Genomic DNA, 15,451 nt, shown 5'->3' with positions numbered 1-15,451 from the left:
TGCAAGTAGGGCGTTAAAATTGTACCTGCTGCCCCTATTGCATGATCGTAAAAGGCGACTAAATTTTGGATCTTATCTTTTCTTTCTTCCTAAATTACTTTATTCTAACGTCTCTCTTGACACCACCTCACTTTTGGCCTTTGGTTTAGCGCTTGCCGCTGTGAGGAAGGCTCTGGGTTCTATCCCCTGGCCGTGACACACCAAAGTCTATAAAAGTGGTAGTTTCTGTTCCTGCTTAGCGCTAAGCATAACGGGAGTGGGACGACTGGTTCGCCCGTTGTCAGTATCATTGATGTGACCGGGTGGGATGTGTTGCTGTGTCTTCGGCGGCATGTTTCAGTGATATAGCAATATAAAAAGGGCAACAGTTCCACTATACAAGAAGACACAACATGAATATATCGTAGTCTGCCAAAACACACACTCCGCACAACATACACGCAACACACCACATACATGGGAGGCCGTCCTTACATGATCATAGCTGTTAATAGGACGTTAATCAATCGAACAAACAAACAAACACAGCAACCCCCGGAGTATCGAGGATGTAAGACAATATGCTTTTACAGGATTCAAACATTTCACACAGTGCCAGGGTGAATATAAATCTTCAATACAACACCACCAGTAGGTCAAAACATTGGTCAAAACAAACGTGTTTACTTCAAGGGATACCGAGCAAAACTAAACATGAAACAACGTGATTTCATATCCGGAAAGTGTTAACAATAATAAAGGGTCCGGAGACGGACCGGATACTGGCGCAGTAACTACCAAAAGATTAACATAAGTCAAAATATAAGGCAATATACTCATTTTATTGTCAATGCATGTTAAACAAGGTCTCTTTTTATACTGAACCGCAAACATTGCACCATAAACTGTCAGTTTTACGTGTATGTTACAATGTACATATACTGTTCTTTAAAAAGCACATGGATTTCTTTTGTATATGCATGTATATATATAATCGCCATGTATATCGAAAATTCAAAGTAGAAAAGTGTACTCTCTTACATTCTCTTGCTGGTGTTGTCAGTCTTTTTACGAAACTGGCAAAACTGTAATATCAACACGATTTTATAAAATATGCTGATTAAACAAATCCGCATCGTAGTTTATTTAATAAAATACAATGTAGCTATGAAATTAAATTATAAAATTAATGTATATGTATTTAAGCATTGTTGAATATGCTGCATTGAGAATTAATACTTTTATGGCAGTGATTTATTGTACATGAATGTATTCTAGGCCTCTGACAAAATGAAAAAGGGAAGCTTAAATTAACCAGAGGGATCTTGGCGCCCACCAAAGAATGATCTATGTCTGACAATGGAAAGAGGGATCTTTGCCCTGCTTTTTGAACTTTTCCAAAAATAAGACATATAAAATTTTAGACAGATTGCTTCAGCACTTTCTGATTAACAGCGGTAGCAAACTTCAACGATGAAATCCAAGATGGCGGCCGGTTGGCCATCTTGTTGATCGATGATTCCCAAAAGGTACCAGCACAACTAGGATCCAAGGAGAACCTACTTATGGAATTTGAAAGATATCCCTTCGGTACTTTCTGAGAAATAGCGGTAACTATCAAATACAAGATGGCGGCCAGTCGGCCATCTTGTTGACCGATCACTTACAAAGTTTAACATGCACAACTAAGGCCCTAAGGGAACCTACATATGAAATTTGAGAGAGATCCCTTCATTAATTTCTGTGAAATAACGGTAACAAACTCTCACTATCAAAATCCAAGATGGCTACCAGGCAGCCACCTTGTTGACCGATCGGTCCCAAAATGTATCATGCACATTTAGGGCCCCAGAGGAACCTACATGTGAATTTGAGAAGGACCCCTTCAGTGTTGTCTGAAAAACAGTGGTAATAAACTTTAGCTATCAAAATCAATTATGGCGGACGGTCGGCCATCCTATAGACCCATCAGTCCCAAAATGCAATATGCACAACGAAGGTCCTAGGGGAATCTATATATGAAATTCGAGAGCGATCCCTTCAGTACTTTCTGAGAAATAGCAGTAACAAACTTTAACTATAAAAATTCAAGATGGCAGCCGGTCGGCCATCTTGTACGCCGATCAATCTCAAAATGCAATATGCACAACTAGGGTACTTGATATAGGGGAACATACATATGAAATTTGAGAAAGATCCCTGCAGTAGTTTCTGAGAAATAGCGGTAACAAACTTTAACTATCAAAATCCAAGATGGCTGCCTTGCGGTCATCTTGTTGACCGATCCGTCTCAAAATGCAATATGCACAACTAGGGCCCTAGGGGAACCTACATATCAAATTTGAAAAAGATCCCTTGGGTACTTTCTGAGAAATAGCGGTAGCAAGAATTGTTAACGGACGGACCACGAACCACGGACAAAAGGCGATTTGAATAGCCAATCATCTGATGCTGGTAGGCTAAAATGTTGATGAGATCGATGATGCCAATCGGCAAACTCCGGCCGAATCCGTTACAGAATTTTAAGCTTTTATATACTACACATGGTTCAGAAAATCTTGAAAACAGTGAACAAAACGCAATAATTTCATTTACATTAGCAATGGGAATGAAAATAGATATTAAACAACAAGAGGCCCATGAGCCTTAACGGTCACCTGAGTTCGGATACAAAATGAAACAGACATATAAACGCCGTACATGTATATCGGTCATCAGGCCCTTGAAATCAGTCAATGATTCTATAAATTTGACTTTTTAATCTATGAAGCTTATTTGGTTCCATCAAATCTGTGAATTCAGAAGAAATATTTTTGAAATTTTAGCCATTTTGACCCCTTTTGGCCCCGCTCCTCTGGTCCCCGGGGGTTGGCTAGGACCAATATTGATATGATGTTAAAATGATATCTCAGACTAATAATTCTAACCCAGTTCGACTCTTTTCCTATGAAAACTAAGCAAAAAATGTTTAAAATGTGTTTTTCCTATATAGTTTTCTATATAAACTATTGTAAATTTGACCCCTTCCCCTGGGGAAAATCTGAGATTCCAGGGTCATGAAATTCCCAATTCTTGTAGAGACCTTAAAACCTTTAAATCTATGAAGAGTATCTGGTTCCATCAAAACTATGAATTCAGAAGATTTTTTAAAAATTTTAGCCATTTCGCCCATTCTGATTAAATTCAGATCTTCGATTACGCTCTGATACTCTATGCTCAAGTACTGGTCCCGCCCCTCTGGTCCCGCCGCTCTGGCCCGCCCCTCTGGCACCGCCCCTCAGGCCCCTGGGGGTTGGTCATGATCATTATGGATGTAAAAGCTATTTTAGGTTAACAATTCTATCCCAGTTTGACTAATTTCCTATGAAATCTAAGTAAATAATGTTCATAAATGTGTTTTTGTATAGGACCTTAAGACCTTTCCATCTATGTAGAGTATTTGATTCTACCAATTCCAGAATTTCAGATTTTTGAAGTTTTAGCCTATTTGACCCCTTTTGACTCCGCTCCTATGGCGCCTGGGAGTCAATCATGGAAAACTTGTTTCAAGATTCAATGGCCATTTCATAGGGATAATTCTAACAACATTTGACTCATTTCCTATTACAAATGACCAAATAATGCTCAAAAATGTGTTTCCTTATATAAACTATAATAAACTTAACCCCCTCCCCAGGGGGAAACCGGAGACCCCAGGGTCATATCATGCACATTTGTAGAGGGCATCGAGACCTTTCTATCTATGGAGAGTATTTGATTCTACCACATATGTGAGTGGAGAAGAAGATATTTGAAATTTTAGTCAATTTGACCCCTTTTGGCCCATCCCATAACCCCCTGGGTGGCGGGGGTCATATAATTCACAATATTGGTTGGCCTTATGCCTTAGAAGGTTTGTGCGAAATTTCTTTGATATTGCTTCAGCGGTTTTGGAGAAGAAGTTAAAAATGTTAATTGTTTACGAACACACGTCGAACGACGCACGACACACGACGACGGACAAAAGGCGATTAGAATAGTCTCAGGTGACCTTAAATATATTTGTAAAACAAAGTCGCATGACACATATAATATAATGTTTGACAGTAACGTGGAGTTTGATTCCTACAATAATACTCTAGGTAAATTAGAATTGTCATATTATCATAATTATCACAATAAACAACAACATGATAAACGATTAATTACATACGTTTCTGGTCCAACTCACAATTTCTTACATTTTCTAATAAACAACTGAATGTTAAGTGATGTCTGTACATTTACAATAACCTCTCACACACAAGTTTCAAGCTTATGACGCCGAGTTTACCAACTCACCCATTGGACATAGTCATGTACACTTAATATTAAAAGTCCCAATATCCGTATTTGTCTTATTTTTTCATGATTTAGAAGAATGTTGAGAGAAAGAATCCTGTTGTTAATCGTGCAAATACAGGACTAAATCGAAGTCAGGATGAGCGATAATGATTCGGAAACTTTTGAAAAGCAAATACATATTGAACATCGCTAGGTGGGTCCCATCATTGTAGTCAAACAAGCCGAAATTAGCCGACATTGTAACGTCGTTGCCAATAACGTCATGTGACTCCCGTAACTACGTAACGTCTGTCCGAACTCTTTCGAGAACTTCCTGACTTCCGTTCGGCAATAATCGTAACTTGCACGATTGCTGTACCAAAGTTATTAAGAAATCATTTCCAATCCATGTATCTTTTTCATAACTTAATTTCAACCAAGTTTACATCTACAAATACTTACAATATCGGGGTCGAATCTAACGTGATTTTTTGTTGATAGATACGTATAATGTGGTTTTAAATAACATTCCAAATGATTTACAATAGAATGCAAACGCAGACAGTACTAATTGATGGATAGATTAATCTTTCTGTGTTTACAACCTTTTATGTGTAGTATTCAGTGACTTCACCCAGGTATTTAAAATAGTTTGGTTACCTCCCTTGCGGATATGTCGATTGTGACGTCAATATTTTGTACGTTTGGAACCCATCTTCCTTTAACATCATTTCATCATGTTCACGAATGACAACTGAAACACAGATCTACGATGGCTATGAGAGTGCAAAATTTCACCTCTAAATATTTGATGGTAATCAGTGGAAGATGATTCCGACAAGTATGTACATGTACAATGTATTCAAGTACACTAAGAGAAACAATGGACAAAGGCTTCTTTTGTGTTAAATTATCAATATTAAAAATTCTCTTTAGATTCTTTGGCCTGAACTGTCCAAGGCTATATGGGGGATAGCCTGTAAGGGAAGACGACTCGAGGTCTAGCTATAGTCCATCTCGTTGTCGGGTAATGTTCCCTTTTCTGCTCCATTCGAAGACTTGCTCCCAAATTGAAATATTTCTTTTATAAACAACCTCATCAAACAGGAAAACACGATCTCGGAACCGTTCTCTTTAAAATTTGTATTTGTCTTTTTTCATGGTAACGCGTGTAATAGTCTGCGCATGACGTCAGACCGGCGGCGTAATGAAGATGACGATACATTCGCCGAAGTAGATTGTGATTGTACTCAGGGTTGTCGGCCTTGAATCCCTCTTGATTCCCCGCCTTTGTCGTTTGGTGGAGGGCCACAAGTGTGTCAGTAGCGTCTATAGTAACATGTTTCTGTTTACGTGCGTTCGATACTAACCAGTTATCATACGCCCTCCGACCAATTACAACTTCCGGTATATCCTTCCACGGGTAATTCGCTGACGTTATGAAGTAATCCTCAGCCCAAACGGTGAATATTTTTCCTCGCACTTTCGCCGTCTTTTGAACTTTGTCGCCAGAAACTGCCTCTGCTGACGTCATATCTTGTACGTTGGTTCTTCTGCCGATTATCATCATTGGTTTGCCTTTAGGTATCTGAGAAGATTTAAGCACGGTTTGTAATGTTTCTATAAGTGATTGACTGTACAGTATATCACCGTTAGAAAAAGCGTAGAATGTTGAATTATATCGTTCCATGGCATCCTTGTACATATATTTCAGAATTGGCACTCCTCTTCCGGCTTTTCGAACCGGAAGTACAGCCCAGCCTTTCTCTGTTGCTTCCTCTGCCAGTAATGTTTCTTGGGTAAACAGAACCGGCTGGATATGAGGCTTTAACTGTGCCCAGTTCTTTATTGTGTTGTTGTGGCAAGTATACTTTTCTGCTTTTGTCGGCCATGAGGTAAATAGTGTTAGAAGCACTTCCGTTTTACCACCGACACTACTTCCTGTTGAATTTTTCACAAAACTTCGTGTAGGCTTTTGGTGCAAAAATGTTGATTTCGAAGGTTTTTTCGTTCCCGATACACTGTTATTATACTGTTCTGATACCCGATGTCTAACTTCAAGTTTACTTTTGTTTTGCATGTTTTCTGCAAATGACGCATTTTTGACAAATTTTGCATTAATTTGAGACCCGCCACCACCAATCATTTGTACCCAGCCTTCCATCTTATCTCTCCATCGCTGGATGTCATTGATGGTGCCTTTCATCACCTCACCGATAGCGAACGTCTGCATGGTGATGCTAGAGTACAGGTACACGTATATAGTGCTACTGAGTAAAAACAGGACTGTCAACTTCAGATACACACCTTTACCGGAACACGCACCTCCATTACCGGAACCAGTCATATCGGAAAATGTTCTACAAAAGAAAACACATTTTAATATGCAAACATGTAAGAAGTTCATAAATCCGTTCAACCAAAATATTCCATTTCATTGACCTCCCCCCTATGGTGGCTGATTTGTGCCATTTTCGCTTTTTTCGCTTTTTCGCGTTGGAAAAAACGCGAAAAAGCGAAAAAGCGAAAATGGCACAAATCAGCCACCATACTCTCTGTTTGATTTGTCAAGATTTTAGTAGTAACAACGCCACAATCTCAACCATTTGGTAATGCAACCTACTACAGACTACGTGTTCTAGTTATTGACTTTGCCGCATTTTACCTATATATGTAACATTCAATAAAGGTCAAAATAGTTAACATGAGCAAATAATATTCTCAGTTCAAGCACATGCTAAAGACCCAAAATCACGTCAAGGTGGGTTTTTTTGTTTTTTTTTGTTTGAATTATTCGGGTTTTTTTACATGGGAGAAGTTGACGACAGCCGGTCGGGCGGACACCGCACCATGGCCTACATTCTAATTGTCATTTGACAGGTGAGCTAAAACTGAGACATATCACACAGACAGATGAGGGGAACAATACACAGGTGTATGAACGGATGGCATGGACAAACAAGACAGACAGAAGAATGACACTCGGGGTCAAGACAGTAATACGGAACAAATAGATGATCTAAAGACAAAATGGACAACAGACTGATGGACCGATCGACACGTGTGGTCAGTTAAGAACGAACACTTTATCATCTATCTACTCGGTTGACGACAGGCATACACACAATATGGTTGAGATACACTGTATGAAAATCCAACAGTCAATTAAATGTGTGTTTGTTGGAAACCCCGACAGACAGGAAACCACATGCTCGACATTCCAGGGATTACTATGGTATATGTCATAACATCCTCCCCTGGACTATATGTCATAACATCCTCCCCTGGACTATATGTCATAACATCCTCCCCTGGACTATATGTCATAACATCCTCCCCTGGACTATATGTCATAACATCCTCCCCTGGACTATATGTCATAACATCCCCCCTGGACTATATGTCATAACATCCTCCCCTGGACTATATGTCATAACATCCCCCCTGGACTTTATGTCATAACATCTTCCCCTGGACTATATGTCATAACATCCTCCCCTGGACTATATGTCATAACATCCTCCCCTGGACTATATGTCATAACATCCTCCCCTGGAATATATGTCATAACATCCTCCCCTGGACTATATGTCATAACATCCTCCCCTGGACTATATGTCATAACATCCTCCCCTGGACTATATGTCATAACATCCTCCCCTGGACTATATGTCATAACATCCCCCCTGACTATATGTCATAACATCCCCTGACTATATGTCATAACATCCTCCCTGGACTATATGTCATAACATCCTCCCCTGGACTATATGTCATAACATCCCCCCTGGACTATATGTCATAACATCCTCCCCTGGACTATATGTCATAACATCCTCCCCTGGACTATATGTCATAACATCCTCCCTGGACTATATGTCATAACATCTCCCCTGGACTATATGTCATAACATCCCCCCTGGACTATATGTCATAACATCCTCCCCTGGACTATATGTCATAACATCCTCCCCTGGACTATATGTCATAACATCCTCCCCTGGACTATATGTCATAACATCCTCCCCTGGACTATATGTCATAACATCCTCCCCTGGACTATATGTCATAACATCCTCCCCTGGACTATATGTCATAACATCCTCCCCTGGACTATATGTCATAACATCCTCCCCTGGACTATATGTCATAACATCCTCCCCTGGACTATATGTCATAACATCCCCCCCTGGACTATATGTCATAACATCCTCCCCTGGACTATATGTCATAACATCCTCCCCTGGACTATATGTCATAACATCCTCCCCTGGACTATATGTCATAACATCCTCCCCTGGACTATATGTCATAACATCCTCCCCTGGACTATATGTCATAACATCCTCCCCTGGACTATATGTCATAACATCCTCCCCTGGACTATATGTCATAACATCCTCCCCTGGACTATATGTCATAACATCCTCCCCTGGACTATATGTCATAACATCCCCCCCTGGACTATATGTCATAACATCCTCCCCTGGACTATATGTCATAACATCCTCCCCTGGACTATATGTCATAACATCCTCCCCTGGACTATATGTCATAACATCCTCCCCTGGACTATATGTCATAACATCCCCCCCCTTGACTATATGTCATAACATCCTCCCCTGGACTATATGTCATAACATCCTCCCCTGGACTATATGTCATAACATCCTCCCCTGGACTATATGTCATAACATCCTCCCCTGGACTATATGTCATAACATCCCCCCCTTGACTATATGTCATAACATCCTCCCCTGGACTATATGTCATAACATCCTCCCCTGGACTATATGTCATAACATCCTCCCCTGGACTATATGTCATAACATCCTCCCCTGGACTATATGTCATAACATCCTCCCCTGGACTATATGTCATAACATCCTCCCCTGGACTATATGTCATAACATCCTCCCCTGGACTATATGTCATAACATCCTCCCCTGGACTATATGTCATAACATCCCCCCTGGACTATATGTCATAACATCCTCCCCTGGACTATATGTCATAACATCCTCCCCTGGACTATATGTCATAACATCCCCCCCCTTGACTATATGTCATAACATCCTCCCCTGGACTATATGTCATAACATCCCCCCCCTTGACTATATGTCATAACATCCTCCCCTGGACTATATGTCAAACATCCTCCCCTGGACTATATGTCATAACATCCTCCCCTGGACTATATGTCATAACATCCTCCCCTGGACTATATGTCATAACATCCTCCCCTGGACTATATGTCATAACATCCTCCCCTGGACTATATGTCATAACATCCTCCCCTGGACTATATGTCATAACATCCTCCCCTGGACTATATGTCATAACATCCTCCCCTGGACTATATGTCATAACATCCTCCCCTGGACTATATGTCATAATCCTCCCCTGGACTATATGTCATAACATCCTCCCCTGGACTATATGTCATAACATCCTCCCTGGACTAATGTCATAACATCCTCCCCTGGACTATATGTCATAACATCCCCCCTGGACTATATGTCATAACATCCTCCCCTGACTATATGTCATAACATCCTCCCTGGACTAAATGTCATAACATCCTCCCTGGACTATATTATAACATCCTCCCCTGGACTATATCATAATCATAACACCCCCCCCCCCCTGGACTATATGTCATGACATCCTCCCCTGGACTATATGTCATAACATCCTCCCCTGGACTATATGTCATAACATCCTTCCCTGGACTATATGTCATAACATTCTCCCCTGGACTATATGTCATAACATCCCCCCCTGGACTATATGTCATAACACCCCCCCCCCCCCCCTGGACTATATGTCATAACATCCTCCCCTGGACTATATGTCATAACATCCTCCCCTGGACTATATGTCATACCCCCCTCCCCCTGGACTATATGTCATAACATCCTCCCCTGGACTATATGTCATAACATCCTCCCCTGGACTATATGTCATAACATCCTCCCCTGGACTATATGTCATAACATCCTCCCCTGGACTATATGTCATAACATCCTCCCCTGGACTATATGTCATAACATCCTCCCCTGGACTATATGTCATAACAAAACTGAAGGCTCTGTCTCCGACACCTAATGAACAGTTGATTTGGTGCTTTGATGTCCACCATAAGAATCGAATATCGATACACTGTGGTCGACTGTGTGGCGTCGCTCTCTGTAATCTTCAAATGAAGTTTATACTGGCCAGTGGCCAGTGGTTGGTCAGTTTTTCCTCTTGAACTGTCTTCAGTTTTACTATGTGATAGTCCAGGGTTGATATACCGACAGTGATAGTAACCCTTGGCGTATCAATGACCAAACGTCAAACGACAGGCAGACAAACAATTAATACATGTACTTGTGGACAACAGACAGACAAAAATTTACACGTGTGCTTGTGCACAACAGACTGACAAACAATTTACACGTGTGCTTGTGGACAAGAGACAGATAAACAATTTACACGTGTGCTTGTGGACCACAGACAGACAAACAATTAACACGTGTGCTTATGGACAACAGACTGACAAACAATCTACATGTGTGCTTGTGAACTGTAGACACTGCTCAGACAGACAAACAATTTACACGTGTGCTTATGGACTACAGGCATACAAACAATTTACACGTGTGCTTATGGACGACAGGCAGACAATTTACACGTCTGCTTATGGACTACAGACATATAAATATTTTACACGTGTTCTTGTGGACGATAGGCAGACAATTTACATGTGTGCTTATGGACTACAGACATACAAACAATTTACACGTGTTCTTGTGGACGACAGATAGACAATTTACACGTGTGCTTATGGACTACAGACATACAAATAATTTACACGTGTGCTTGTGGACGACAGGCAGACAATTTACACGTGTGCTTATGGACTACAGACATACAAACAATTTACAAGTGTGCGTGTTGACGACAGGCAGACAATTTACACGTGTGCTTGTGGATGACAGACAGACAATTTACACGTGTGCTTATGGACTACAGACATACAAACAATTTACATGTGTGCTTGTGGACGACAGACAGACAATGTACACGTGTGCTTGTGGAAGACAGATATACAAACAATTTACACGTGCTTGTGGACGACAGAAAGACAATTTACACGTGTTCTTGTGGACGACAGACAGATAAACAATTTACACGTGTGCTTGTGGACGACAGACAGACAATGTACACGTGTGCTTGTGGAAGACAGACATACAAACAAAATACACGTGTGCTTGTGGACGACAGTCAGATTATTTACACGTGTGCTTGTGCACGACAGACAGATAAACAATTTACACGTGTGCTTGTGGACAACAGACAGACAAAAATTTACATGTGTGCTTGTGGACGACAGGCAATCAATTAACACATGTGCTTGTGGACAACAGACAGACAATTTACACGTGTTCTTGTGGACGACAGACAGATAAACAATTTACACGTGTGCTTGTGGACGACAGACAGACAATTTACACGTGTGCTTGTGGACGACAGACAGACAATTTACATGTGTGCTTGTGGAAGACAGACATACAAACAATTTACATGTGTACTTGTGGACTACAGACATACAAACAATATACACTTATGCTTGTGGACGACAGACAGAAAATTTACACGTGTGCTTGTGGACGACAGGCATACAAACAATTTACATGTGTGTTTGTTGACGAAAGACGGACATACAATTCACACGTGTGCTTTGATTGGCGACAAACAGAATTAAGCTTTGATAATGAACGTGAGAGAACGATATTTAAAAAGGTGTTCAATACATCTAGTGGTCGGAAAATTAAACATTTAAAAAAAAAAGAGAGAAAGAGAAAGAAAAAACAACACATCCAGCAAAAAGGAATCGACTTGCCTATAATTAACCGAGACATGGTATACAATGCACGTTTTATAAGTTACCCGTTTTTATCTACATTAGCCGACAAAGTCTAGATAAGCTCATGTATTATGCATGCCACTGGCAGAAGACAGTGTACAGGTATAGTTAAAAGATCTCGTTATTTCACGTATTGGCACGCACTAGGTCACGTGTATACAGGTACGGGTTGTGGCAATTATGCAATATGCGGCAAATAGATATGGACACCAATTTGAAATTAAGAAATTAACTGGTACAGGTAACGATCAACTACTGATATCACTTTTAAAAACAAATGTTGTACGTGTATTCAGTGTTGAAATTACTTATAATTAGTATTTATTGTTTTGAATACTTTTAATGTAATCCAGGTACTGACCTAGGGCGATAGATTTCTTCCAGGATTCCAACTTCCTTCGCTACGTCCTTAAATGACCTTTACTGTTAACAGAACAGTAAACAAAATACAACCCAAAAAAATGGCATCAAGTCCCTGAGTATATCAAAAGATAAGGTATCAAGTCCCTGTGTATATCAAAATATAAGGTATCAAGTCCCTATGTATATCAAAATATAAGGTATCAAGTCCCTATGTATATCAAAATATAAGGTCTCATCATCATGTCCCTGTGAAAACTACATAAAATCATGCAGTATTTTGGACCTATTTTAGCGTCTACTCCGACTTTTTACCTGGAGTTGGTACTTAAAAGAAACGATAGGAGAGGTCAAAATACAAGCGTGTACTTTATGACTTATGACTTTAATCAATGCTTAGGTCTCTTGGCACGGATGATACCATACAATGAATATTGCAATTCGTTTCCTGACAAAGGAGCTTGTTACACGCACCCATCGTAAAGTATTAATTCGGTTGCTATATTTGGAAATCCATCTATTGCTGATTTAAGGCTACAACAAATATCGAATAAAATAGGTTATATCATAGAAGTGAAAGTCAAATTGATTCTTTCCGTCTTGAAGAATATTCTACTTTTTATTCGAAAATGTCTTTAAATTGTGTGTCAACATCTAATACATCTAGTCAGTTTACTCATACAATTTATGTAAACGATATAATCTAAATGTTTGCAAGGTGTACAAAACTAACGATATTCCTATGTTTATAGTCCCCACTCCCATCCCCCCCTTATTTGGATGAGGTGGGGTGGAGTGGGGGTTCTATCCACCGTTGTCGTTCCTTATGTCAAAAACCTTGGTTATTTCGTGCCCTGGTGTGCTACATTGATACATGCATATATGTAAGGAGATTTCGAGGCTGTGTACCAGTTGTAAATTTCCTTTCTGGTGTTGGTAAAATGAAACGTGAGTTTGTCCTTCACTGACACTCACACGTTCTAATGAGGAAGTCAACATTACTTTCCCTTCATAATTGTTTTTCCTCGTAATTCTACTTTCAGTAGTAGTCTACATGAGTTTTAAACAAAGTGCTGTAATCCACATGTTCAGTATCTGGGTCATATTTCAGCAACATGCTTTGATTAAGTCCAGCTTTAGTACATACAATATAAAACCACTAGAAATCGAGGATGCTTACAGAGAATTATGTCTCTATTGTGTTGAATGGTCATTGTGTGGACATTATACAACTGACCACTGGTCACTGGACCAGATGTGACCATTTCAGCAGTAGAAGACAACCCCTGTAGGGATGTTGACACATGTGGCCAGTAATTACGCCGTGATGGTCAGAACGCATGAAAACGTCAAGCTATTAAAAATCGGAGTAAAACAGCCTAGATATCTATAAATTTTCAATTTTGTTTACTAAGAATTTTATTTATAGAAACAATGCACATTTATACATTAGCCTAAACTTGACAATCTGAATCATGTGTGTGGAATCCTTTTATTTATATAATATTATTGTTTCAGGAGGGTACGAGATGTGAAACACGCGTTCAGAAAAACAAACAACTACACAGACTTGACAGCTAGTGAATGACCGTGTATATCACATACACATACACACACGTAAAAGAGGAGGTTACAGAGGAGGAACATCTGTATACATGTGCCCCATCACACAAACACACATGAAATACAGACATACACAGAAAGAAACCCTAGTTTAATAGTCAACTTACCCGTGAAATGATTGAGATTTAGTATAAGCCAGGGTGCTGGGAGTTTCAAGGAAGACTGTCTGTGTACATCCACTACTTTGTTCGATAATATTACCACTGAATGGCTAGATTAAGGTCTCTAATATGCACGGCCACATCCTGCTATTCCTATACGCATGTGCGCGGAGCCTGGTCGGAAACTGGCGATTAGAAGTGATCAAGTTTCATTGTACGTTAATAACTTTTATGTAAGCCCGCATGCTAGAAGACAAACCCGCAGTCTCAGTGAGACATTTATACCAATCCAACAATTGCCATACACGGCAGATTCTCATCTGCTAATTAACAACTCTTTATCGATTAATTTTGGGCTCACATGCTCGCCATTCCTCGGTAAGAACAGGAGTGAAATTCTGTTTCCATAGAAACGGATGCTGCGTTTGACAATAGCGCGTTACCAAGTGAGAACAACTACAGCTAGACAGGTTGGTTCACAGATGGGCTTGTCTGCAGATTATCAAATAGGCATTACTTGGCAATGGACTAATCAAATTAAGTTTTCAACTTTGTGATTTGGTGATATTTGTAACGACTCTACTGGCTGATGGTGTAGAATGGGTGTACAATCTGATGACTTTGATAGTTGAATTTCTCCCACATACATTATAATAATATACTTTATTTAGACGTGATAACATATTGAGTCTCTCCCTGACTTATCTAGCCAAGGGTATTCAGTACGATACTCTCCCCGACTTATCTAGCTAATGGTATCTAGCCAAGGGTATTCAGTACGATACTCTCCCGACTTATCTAGCCAAGGGTATTCAGTACGATACTCTCCCCGACTTATCTAGCAAAGGGTATTCAGTACGATACTCTCCCGACTTATCTAGCCAAGGGTATTCAGTACGATACTCTCCCCGACTTATCTAGCCAAGGGTACTCAGTACGATACTCTCCCGACTTATCTAGCCAAGGGTACTCAGTACGATACTCTCCCGACTTATCTAGCCAAGGGTATTCAGTACGATACTCTCCCGACTTATCTAGCCAAGGGTACTCAGTACGATACTCTCCCGACTTATCTAGCCAAGGGTATTCGGTACGATACTCTCCCGACTTATCTAGCCAAGGGTACTCAGAACGATACTCTCCCGACTTATCTAGCCAAGGGTACTCAGTACGA

At 40.2% G+C, this 15,451-nt stretch overlaps 1 protein-coding gene across 1 annotated transcript; it reads right to left on the bottom strand.

Moving 5' to 3' along the window:
• Nucleotides 1-800: 800 nt before the first annotated feature.
• Nucleotides 801-14,493, bottom strand: LOC138316067 (uncharacterized). Its single transcript, XM_069257545.1, has 2 exons — nucleotides 14,284-14,493; nucleotides 801-6,641 (listed from the first exon to the last, which is right to left on the bottom strand). The coding sequence occupies exon 2, from the start codon at nucleotides 6,626-6,628 to the stop codon at nucleotides 5,381-5,383; it is 1,248 nt and encodes a 415-aa protein (XP_069113646.1). The 5' UTR covers nucleotides 6,629-6,641; nucleotides 14,284-14,493; the 3' UTR covers nucleotides 801-5,380.
• Nucleotides 14,494-15,451: the final 958 nt, after the last annotated feature.

Source organism: Argopecten irradians, chromosome 2 (assembly GCF_041381155.1).
Source record: "Argopecten irradians isolate NY chromosome 2, Ai_NY, whole genome shotgun sequence".
In the NCBI taxonomy this organism is placed as follows: Eukaryota; Metazoa; Mollusca; class Bivalvia; order Pectinida; family Pectinidae; genus Argopecten; species Argopecten irradians.
Note: the sequence above shows the minus strand (reverse complement) of the source record. Positions and strands in the feature narration are given on the sequence as shown.